This window comes from Mandrillus leucophaeus, unplaced genomic scaffold (genome assembly GCF_000951045.1).
Source record: "Mandrillus leucophaeus isolate KB7577 unplaced genomic scaffold, Mleu.le_1.0 Scaffold980, whole genome shotgun sequence".
Taxonomy (NCBI): Eukaryota; Metazoa; Chordata; class Mammalia; order Primates; family Cercopithecidae; genus Mandrillus; species Mandrillus leucophaeus.
In genome coordinates this window covers 397,163-407,602 of record NW_012110697.1, presented here as the reverse complement: position 1 = coordinate 407,602, position 10,440 = coordinate 397,163, and the positions used below count along the sequence as shown (strand labels likewise).

Below are 10,440 nucleotides of genomic sequence, written 5' to 3'. Positions count from 1 at the left end.
CAGCGGCCCCGACGGGCCAGCTCGGCCTAGTCCCCTCCAGGGCTCCAGGGCTCGCTCCTCGCGCTTCTCCACTCTGTCTCCCCGCCCTCGGGGTCCTCGCGCATTCTGCGCAGTTATTTCTCGGAAAGTGAAACCATGCGTTGAAAGTTGTTTCCCGCGAATAAAGACGTGGCCAACCAAAGAGGCAGCGTGACTGGCTCCACTGGTGCTCTAGGCCCAAGCACTTTCCACCAAAGCAATCGTGGCGGAGGCGAGGGAGGGGGGTACCCCGGGTGGAGTACCCCTTTCTTCCAACAAATGGAAAGAAGCCACGAAGAAGGGCTGTTGATTTGTGGGGGATTTTGAAGAGAGGAGGAATAGGAGGAGGGGGTTAAGGGGCTGCCTCTGGCATATGCACACACTCATACATTCTCTCACACCCCTCACACACACACATACCGTGTTCTCCGTCCCCCCAGGTCCAGCCTTCAGTGCAGTCCCGTCCAGCAGGGCTGCCCTGAAACTCTGGCTGCAGCCCTCCCGTCCAGCGGGCGGGCGGCTTCATCCCTCCTCTCTCTCCCAAAGCCCAACTGCTGTCACTGCATGCTCTGCCAAGGAGGAGGGAACTGCAGTGACAGCAGGAGTAAGAGTGGGAGGCAGGACAGAGCCGGGACACAGGTATGGAGAGGGGGTGTAGCGAGCCTAGAGAGGGCAGACGATCAGGGTGCTGGCGGTGAGAGTCCAGGGAGAGGAGCGGAAACAGAAGAGGAGCAGAAGACAGGGGCACTTGTGGGTTGCAGAGCCCCTCAGCCATGTTGGGAGCCAAGCCACACTGGCTACCAGGTCCCCTACACAGTCCTGGGCTTCCCTTGGCTCTGGTGCTTCTGGCCCTGGGGGCCGGGTGGGCCCAGGAGGGGTCAGAGCCCGTCCTGCTGGAGGGGGAGTGCCTTGTGGTCTGTGAGCCTGGGCGAGCTGCCGCAGGGGGGCCCGGAGGAGCAGCCCTGGGAGAGGCGCCCCCTGGGCGAGTGGCATTTGCTGCGGTCCGAAGCCACCACCATGAGCCAGCAGGGGAAACCGGCAATGGCACCAGTGGGGCCATCTACTTCGACCAGGTAATCCCCCTGCCCCTGTCCATGGGACCTGGAAGGCCCCTGCAAGGACCTGGAAGCAACTGTCCAAGCCCACTTTGCTGTCCCTGAGGCTTTAAGAAAACAGCTTCCTACATCTTTCCCTAATCTGGCCTGTTGCTGCTCCACCCCACCAATGATTTCCTCTGCCTCCACCCATATGCAGCCCCTCCTTGCCCCTTCTCACCATTTCTTTTGAATCTGTTCATGCCTATTAACTCCTACTTGCCACTCCTTCTATTCATTACTCACTGCCCCTGCCCAGTCCCCATGGTACCCCTGAGCCATGGGCATTTCCTGAGCCCCACTCAGCAGGCTCTGCTTCCCCCAGGTCCTGGTGAACGAGGGCGGTGGCTTTGACCGGGCCTCCGGCTCCTTCGTAGCCCCTGTCCGGGGTGTCTACAGCTTCCGGTTCCATGTGGTGAAGGTGTACAACCGCCAAACTGTCCAGGTGACCTCAGCACTGGCCCCCATCCCTGGCTCAGGAGGGGAGGGAGGGAGAAGAAGTGGAGCCCAGCTGACCTCCAGGTGGACCCTCCACTGACCTGTGTCCTGGAGTCCAGGACCAGGGGAGGAATGGACCTGCCTTCCATTGAGTGTGGAGGATGTGCAGAGTCCAATGCTGGCCACCCCTCAGCCCTCCCAGGAGAGCCCATTAAGACCCAGCTTCCCAAGAGGAAGCCCCTGGGAAAGTGGGGGTCCTGAGCTAAGGACTGGAGAATGGAGGCTAACTGGGCTCCCCTCCCCAGGTGAGCCTGATGCTGAACACGTGGCCTGTCATCTCAGCCTTTGCCAATGACCCTGATGTGACCCGGGAGGCAGCCACCAGCTCTGTGCTACTGCCCTTGGACCCCGGGGACCGAGTGTCTCTGCGCCTGCGTCGGGGAAATCTACTGGGTGGCTGGAAATACTCAAGTTTCTCTGGCTTCCTCATCTTCCCTCTCTGAGGACCCAAGCCTTTCAAGCACAAGAATCCAGCCCCTGACGACTTTCTTCTGCCCTCTCTTGCCCCAGAAACAGCAGAGGCAGGAGAGAGACTCCCCTCTGGCTGCCTATATCCCACCTCCTTGCATGGGACCCTGTGCCAAACACCCAAGTTTAAGAAAAGAGTAGAGCTGTGGCATCTCCAGACCTGGTCTTTCCACCCACCCACCACCAGTTCCCCTCCCAGCCACCTGCTGCATCTGTTCCTGCCTGCAGCCCTAGAATCAGGGCAAGGTTTGGCAAGAAGGAAGATCTGCACTACTTTGCAGCCTCTGCTCCTCCTGTTCCCCCACCCCAGCTTCCTGCTCAATGCTGTTCAGGAACAGGTGGCACAGGTGAGCCTCACAGGCCCCCACAGGAGCCCAGATGGACAAGCCTCAGCATACCCTGCAGGCTTCTTCCTGTGAGGAATGCCAGCATCACAGATCTCAGCCAGCACCGTCAGAAGCTGAACCAGCACCGTATGGGCTAGGGTGGAAAGCTCAGCCACAGGCAGAAGTGTGGGAAGGGCCTGGAGTCTGTAGCTGGTGAGGAAGGAAGGAGGGTATATTGTCTAGTCTGAACATGGTGCATATTCTGCATGTATAGCAGAGCAGCCAGCAGGCAGCAATCCTGGCTGTCCTTCTATGCCAGATCCCAGATAGACTCTGGCCCTTACCTCCCCACCTGAGACTAGGGTGAGTGTGTTTGCTCTGGCTGAGAGCAGAGCTGAGAGCAGGTATACAGAGCTGGAGGTGGACCATGGAAAACATCGATAACCATGCATCCTCTTGCTTGGCCACCTCCTGAAACTGCTCCACCTTTGAAGTTTGAACATCAGTCCCTCCACACTCTGACTGCTGCCTCCCTCCTCCCAGCTCTCTCACTGAGTTATCTTCACTGTACCTGTTCCAGCCTATCTACACCATCTCTCTTTCTACTGATCTGTGCTGTCTTATTCTCCTCCTTAGGCCTCCTATTGCCTGGGATTCCATAATTCATTCCTTCAGACCCTCTCCTGCCAGTATGCTAAACCCTCCCTCTCTCTTTCTTATCCTGCTGTCCCATTGGCCCAGCCTGGATGAATCTATCAATAAAACAACTAGAGAATGGTGGTCAGTGAGACACTATAGGATCACTAAAGAGAAGATGCCTCTGGAGTTTGGATCGGGTGTTACAGGTACAAGTAGGTATGTTGCAGAGGAAAATAAATATTAAACTGTATACTAAAGTTACATTTTAAAAGTTGAATAATGTTTGAGTTAAATAGGAAATACCAAGGTGAATTTGTGGTTTTAAAAAGAAATAACTTTTTGAACTGTCACTAACACTAAAAACAACATCAGGAACAATCTGATATCCATTCTTAGAAACTGGATCTTTGCTTCAAATATTAGTCACCATTAAAAAAAAAATACCAAAAAAACCTCAGGTTCCTTGAAGAATAGCTGCACACCTTAAGTAACTCCAGGCCCAGAAAATGTTGTTGATGACAGAAAGCAAAGATACTTTTTAAATGTATAAAGTAAAGCTGAAAGGCAAAGGAATCAATTTAAAGAGGCTCCCACTTAACATGCTTTGACAATTTGATTATCAAAAGGAAAATAATATAGCTAATTGGACAAGGTGAATTTTTTAAAATCCATGCATCTATAATGATATTCAAAAAGAAAGAAGTCACTATAAAGTGTGCCAAAAGGTAGTTAATATACTAAGTGAAAAAGAGTGAACGTAATAGGCTATTTTTAGTGAGTCGTGGTAAGTAGAACATAAATATAGTAGACATTTTGTCTATTTGCAAGGTACGTTTGTTTTTCTTTATCTGTGTAAGTAGGGAGGGGTGAGTACAGAGAACTGTGAGTAATTCCAGGAAGATCTGGCACTGTGCCAAGAATGAAAGATACTGATGGAACTATTTGGGCATATTTTGCAACTAAGAAGAAAAACAGTCCAATGGTGTGTTATAAGACAATGGATTAGTCAAATGTCCAAGACAACTGTTCACTGCTCAGGCTTGATTGTTCATCTCCTGGAAAATGGATCCTCTGTATTACCCCACTTATTATAATGAGATATTAATTAGGCAAAATGATTAAGAGTAGGTTTGGCTGTAACAGTAAAACCCAAAATAAGAATAGCTTAAACAAAATAGGAATTCATTTCTGTCTCACATAGAAGAATCTGTAAATAAGGGTCCAGGGATGGATGGCAGCCTTATGATCATTTGAAAGCCCAGTCTCCTGTCTTGCTGTTCTACCATCCTTAGCTTGCCACCTCATGACCCAAGATGGCTCCCTGAGCTCCAGCCATTACATCAGCCTAACAGGAAGGAAGAAACAGCACATCTCTTTCCTTGAAAGAAGCTTTCTGAAAGGTGCACCAATATGTCTGATTGTGTCTCAGTATAATTTAGTCACCTGGGCTCACCAAGCCAGGGAGAGAGGCTAGGAGCTATAGAGTTTATTCCAGGCAGCCATGTCCAGCTAGAAGTTGGGAGTTTTATAATAAAGAAGAAGGGGAGATTAGCTATCGGGGAAGACAACTGGAAGTTGTTTTTTGTTGTTGTTTTTTGAGACAGAGTCACGCTCCGTCGACCAGGCCGGAGTGCAGTGGCGCAATTTCAGCTCACTGCAACCTCCGCCTCCTGGGTTCAAGCAATTCTCATGCCTCAGCCTCCCGAGTAGCTGGGATTACAGTTGTGCACCACCAGGCCCAGCTAATTTTTTGTATTTTCAGTAAAGATGGGGTTTTGCCATGTTGTCCAGGCTGGTCTCAAACTCCTGGCCTCACGTGATCCAATTACAGGTGTGAGCTACCACATCCGGCCACAAAGTACTACCAACTTGATGGCTTAAAGTAACTATTTATTATCTCACAGTTTCTGTGGGTCAGAAGTCCAACAAAACGTGACTGGCTTCTCTGCTCAGGGTTTCACAAGGTCAAAAGCAAAGTATAAGCAGGGCGGCCTTCCTTACTGGAGGGGAGGAATTCACTTCTAAACTCATTTCAAGTTCAGTTCCTTATGGTTGTAGGACTTAGGTCCTGGCCCCCTCCATTCTCAAGCCAACAATGGCAAGCCAAGTGCTTCTCACACTTTGAATCTCTCAGGCCTACCTTTCTACCATCTCTCTCTGACTTCAGTGGAGAAAGTTCTCTGAGTTAAAGGACTCATGTGATTAGATTGGGCCCACCCAGATAAGCCAGGATAATCTCCCTATTTTAAGGTCCACAACCTGAATTGCATATTTGAAGTTTGTTTTGCCATGTAATATAACATATTCACAGGTTCCAGGGATTAAGGTATGGACATCTTCGGGACATCTGCATATCAGAGTCACTAAACTTAAAGATGGCTTCATGTAGAGAAAAGGCATCCAGCTACAATACCACTGCATGGAAAACGTATGGGCTTGAAAATTTCCCGTGATATATACAAGATAAATATCAGTTCAGATTTTAATCATTTTAGAAGGTGAACCAGTTCCCAGGTCCCAACCAAAAATTCATTGATTAATAATCCAAAACTTGATCTACATTGAGATATATTTTTATTTTAGATATCTAAATTCAAAAATTGGCCTGAGCTGAGATAATGTCTCTCAGGTCTACAGCCCATTTTTATAGTGGATTTAAGCATAGGTGTCATAAAATTTATAATCCTTATAATGGTGTGTGTCCTTTATCAAAATGAAGCTTTTAGAGAAACTGATGTATTCGTGATTCAATTGAAATATTTAGGAGGATTTGATTGTTTTTAATCAATGTTTAAATAATTTTACTTGTTAAATGTAGAGATTTTGATTTGCTGGTTATAGAAATTGTGTTCAAATATTTAGACCATTTTTCCTTCAGTAGGTTTGTGAATAGATTAAACAATAAATAAAGCACAGATGATGGTGAGTGATCCTCTTCAGGTACCAAAAGCTCCTCAGACTTTAAGGATCCTAACAGCAGACTCCAACTGTTTACCTTCCCTATGCCCATGGCCTGGCAGCTGATTCCTACAGAGAAGTCCCACTGATGAAGGATTCAGTGTGGATCTAAATCCATGGCCTCCAGCCACATCTGGTCCTCAATCCTGTAATCCTCAATCCTCTGACTCTTTACTGGTTTCCTTTGCCTGCTCCCCCTCATCTTCCCCAGAATCCACTGCCGACTTCTGTTCACTCTTTAAGCCTTTTGCTCCACCGGTTCTGCTCCTATGGCCCATGGTCAGCGGCAGACAGCCTCACCTTCCACCTCACTGAGCACACAGAAACTCCAAGCAGGACCCTGCCCACCACCACACTTATAAACTTACCTTCCTCCCCATCTCTGCTTCCTGCTGTCTGTCTTGATGGGAGACGAGTTCTTCCTCCTGTCAAGGCTGCTATCCTTATCCACCAGTCTTGGATCCAGTTTCCTGCAGACATCCTGCCATCTATCACTCTCCTTTCTACTCACTCCTTCCCTTCAGCAGCTTTGAAGTTTAAGAGCTCAAGTCTCTTAAATCTAAAAGAGAAGATAGGCATGGAGTAGTTGTAGATATAGATATAGCTATCCTCAGCTCTGTCTATTCCTGCAGGTAGTTAGCGTCAGCTCACCTCCTCTTTAAAGCAAAATATCGTAGTACAAATGCCTACACTCTCCATTACACCTCGTAATCACCAGTGAACTATGGCCTCCACTGCTCCACCTGAACTGCCCTCAGCCATGGCTCATAACTTCCGTGTTACTGAAGCTGGTGAACACTTCCTAGTCCTCCTGTCACTCAGACTCTCCCTAACTTGACCCTGCTGACTATGCCCTCCTTCTAAAAGCACTCTCTGCCCTGACTTCCCTGACTCTGCGCTCCCTGGTTTTCCTTCACCTCTCTTCCTGTACCCTGCGTCTCTTAAGTGTTGATTTTCGTCAAGGTTCTGCCCTAGCATTCTTTGGTCCTAAGACCCTCTCAAAGGCACCAATGACCATCCATATGCTGACAATGTTGTCTCTATCCAGAATCACCCTTTCTAAAACTCAGACTCATACATTGAATATTCCACTTTCAAGTCTACATGCTGAAACCTGAAATTATAGTCTTTCCTCTCTAAATCTGTTCTCTTGCCCTTGTTTTCTATATCTGTAAATGGAACTTCCCTGTTGCCCAAACCAAAAATGGCCATTATCCTTAATTCTTCCCTTTCCCATAACCCTCATATCTAGTCATTCACATCCATCGGTTCCATTCATTTCTTTCCATCTGCCCTGGCTCAAACTAACAATCTTTTAGATAGATTTCTATGAAAGCCTCTTAACTGGCCCTGTGGTCTCTGGTTTTTCCCTTCAATTCTCCAGACTGCGGTTGCCTTAGTGATCTGTGTAAATAAACCTCACTGCCTAAGGCCCTTTGGGGGCTCCAGGTGGGCCTCAGAATGAAATCCATATTTCTTACCATGGTTTTCGAGATCCCTAACAATTCATCTCCCAGAATCTCCACTACTTCATTTTTCACCATCTACAAGAATGTACAGACCTAAGAAATAGTGCCACTTATTAGCTGAGGGGAAACGGCCCTTTTTGGAAAAAGAGAGTACAGCGTTTCAGTCAAAACTTATCAGGACCAAGAGAATAGTTTTTGGACTCAATGGAGGTAAATCCTTTTTAGTTTATGAATCATCTTACTGAGAACCAAACTTTAATGGAGGCATCTTAGCAGATACTATATAGTGCATTAATAACAGATGGAGAGACCATAAATTAAGCGAGGGGAGACTAATTCTAACAACAAAATGAATGTACTTGTGTCAGAGGCAGTAGTATAGTGGTTAAGATGGTAAGCACAGAGGCCAGGCACGGTGGCTCATGCCTGTAATCTCAGCACTTTGGGAGACCAAGGCAGGTGGATCACCTGAGGTCAGGAGTTCGAGACCAGCCTGGCCAACGTGGTGAAACCCCGTCTCTACTAAAAGTACAAAAACTAGCCAGGCATGGTGGCGGGCGCCTATAATCCCAGCTATACAGGAGGCTGAGGCATGAGAATCGCTTGAACCCGGGAGGCGGAGGTTGCAGTGAGCCGAGATTGCACCATTGCACTCCAGCCTGGGCAACACGAGCAAAACTCTGTTGCAAAAAAAAAAAAAGAAAGAAAGAAAGAAAAAGAAAAGAAAAAGATGGTCAGCACAGGGGTCAGTGCTCAAATCCAGCCTCTCAGTGGCTGTACATGACTTTCAGTGAGTTACTTCACCTCTCCGCGCCTCATTTTCTTCATCTATAAAATGGAGATATTAATTGTACGCACCCCACAGGGTTGGAAAGCATTTAGAACAGTACCCAACACAAAGCAAGTACTCAGTATATGTAAGTTACTGTTACCAGATGACTTAGTAAACAAGTTAAAACTTGGGCCTGTCCCAGGGATTCTTGGACAATCTTTTAAAAGCAGGTAGGATTTTTTATTTATTGTAGCCATTTACTTGTTACAAGGATTTTGTCTTCCAGGTGTGTTCACTTTCATTCATGAACGCAGGGACTTAGTAAATAGTTGCTAGGAAAGCATGGTATTGCAAGTCTTAGGTGGTCCCAACCTCACCGGATAGTTTATGTAAGTTTTAACAAGGGCACGAGATAGGGATATTCTTTATTTTTATTGTTTGCTTATGTCATGGGATTGTCTGGATACTGGCAACTTTGTAATTTCTCTGTTAGAGACTTAGGGAAGCCCTCCTGCCAGGGCCCAAATAAGAAGGAATAATTGTGATGGTGTAAACCAGAGAGGCACTGACCGGTTGCCTAGAGTATCCGTGGTTCTTTACTATGGACAAAACTCTTTAATTCACCCCTCCAAAAATAGGAGGAATCTCAAACTTCTATTCAAACCTGGTAGATTGTTGAACAGCAAAGAAGAAAAACCTCACTGTCAGAGGACTTAGAAGTCAGTGTGAGTAAAATCTGATTCTTGCTTAAAGTCATCTAAAGTAAAAAATAATAGGATTTTGCCAAGCCACCTTTCCAGTCAGCCTTCCACTTTAGAGTGCTGACCCTTTCCATTGCTGACCTGTGCTGCAAACAATTTATTACTTTTGACGAAGGGGCTCAGGCAAGACCTCTCTGACTGTCATGCGGGCTGAAGACCCCAGGCCCCTGCACCATGGGCTCCTAAGCCACATTGTTTCCCTTACCACCCTGAACTGTGTTTGTTTGTTGGATTGTCTGTCTCCCTCACCTGACTGTAGGCTGCAAAGAGGCAGAGACCGTGTCACTCCTGTTACCTGTTAGTCATCCCACACCTAGGCGGAGCCCGGCATATAGTAGGTGTCCTATAAATACTGAATGAACAATGGTATGCACATGAGCTGGGGAGTTCCCAGGAAGGATGGTCCCCACCCCCACCCATATGCCAGCCAGTGCTGAGCAGAACCCTGGGCAGGTGAGAAAGGCGGCAAAAAGCAAAGGTCTAAAGTCACGAAGCTTGGCCTGGGTTAAGAAGGTCTCTGACCCTAAGGGGAGAGAACAGCAAGAGTTCCCAGGGCAGCAAGAAGAGTAATGTTAGCTACATGTGATGAATGCTATTCCATCCCAAGCCATACTGGCCTCTTCAAACAGATTATTTCATGTAATCCTTGAACCATCTCATAAATTAGGAATTGTTAACCCTGTGTTTTACAGATGGGGAAACCGAGGCCCCAGGAAACAGCCTGCCATAGGTAGCAAATATAGACACAACCTAGGTCTATAATTTTTCCAGTACAATGAAGCTGGTTCAACACCAACACCATTCTCTCATCATTCATTTATAAATTTTCTTTTCTTCTTTTCTTTTCTTTTTGAGACGGAGTCTCGCTGGAGTGCAGTGGTGTGATCTTGGCTCACTGCAACCTCTGCCTCCTGGGTTCAAGCAATTCTCCTGCCTCAGCCTCCTGAGTAGCTGGGATTACAGACTCCTGACACCACACCCAGCTGATTTTTGTATTTTTAGTAGAGACGGATTTCGCCACATTAGCCAGGCTGGTCTTGAACTCCTGGCCTCAAGCGATCCACCCGCCTTGGCCTCCCAAAGTGCTGGGATAACAGGCATGAGCCACCATGCCCTGCCTCATCATTTGTTTTCATTCCCACCCTGTCCACTTCCAAGATATTAACTGCCAAGGGTACCAGCTTGGAAAGCCAAAGGTGGGACTCTCCTATCCCTGTCATGAACCAGCTATGGGGCCTTAAGCATATCACACTCTGGGCCCTGGTCTCCTCATCTGTACAGTAGGAGCTTAGGGCAGATGATCTGGAAAAGGTACTATCCAGGTCTTCAAATCTGCAAGTGTATCTGGGAAACATACAGCAGCCATACCCCATGTCTGCCCCACACTCCTCATTCCCACAACTGAGACTGAAGCTAAACAAAAAACTGGACATCAGC

The 10,440-nt window shown here is 47.5% G+C and overlaps 2 protein-coding genes across 2 annotated transcripts in view; one reads left to right on the top strand and one right to left on the bottom strand.

Moving 5' to 3' along the window:
• Positions 1-554, bottom strand: part of KHNYN (KH and NYN domain containing) — a 9,157-nt gene extending 8,603 nt beyond the window's left edge. The window contains exon 1 of the mRNA XM_011971018.1: positions 439-554. Within this exon, the coding sequence (XP_011826408.1) occupies positions 439-544 (106 nt within the window). The 5' untranslated portion in view covers positions 545-554. The remainder of the gene's footprint in view (positions 1-438) is intronic.
• CBLN3 (cerebellin 3 precursor) lies at positions 319-3,314 on the top strand. Its single transcript, XM_011971019.1, has 3 exons — positions 319-1,091; positions 1,438-1,557; positions 1,856-3,314. Exons 1-3 carry the CDS (start codon positions 792-794, stop codon positions 2,051-2,053), a joined length of 618 nt encoding a protein of 205 aa, XP_011826409.1. The 5' UTR covers positions 319-791; the 3' UTR covers positions 2,054-3,314.
• The last annotated feature ends 7,126 nt before the right edge of the window (positions 3,315-10,440 follow it).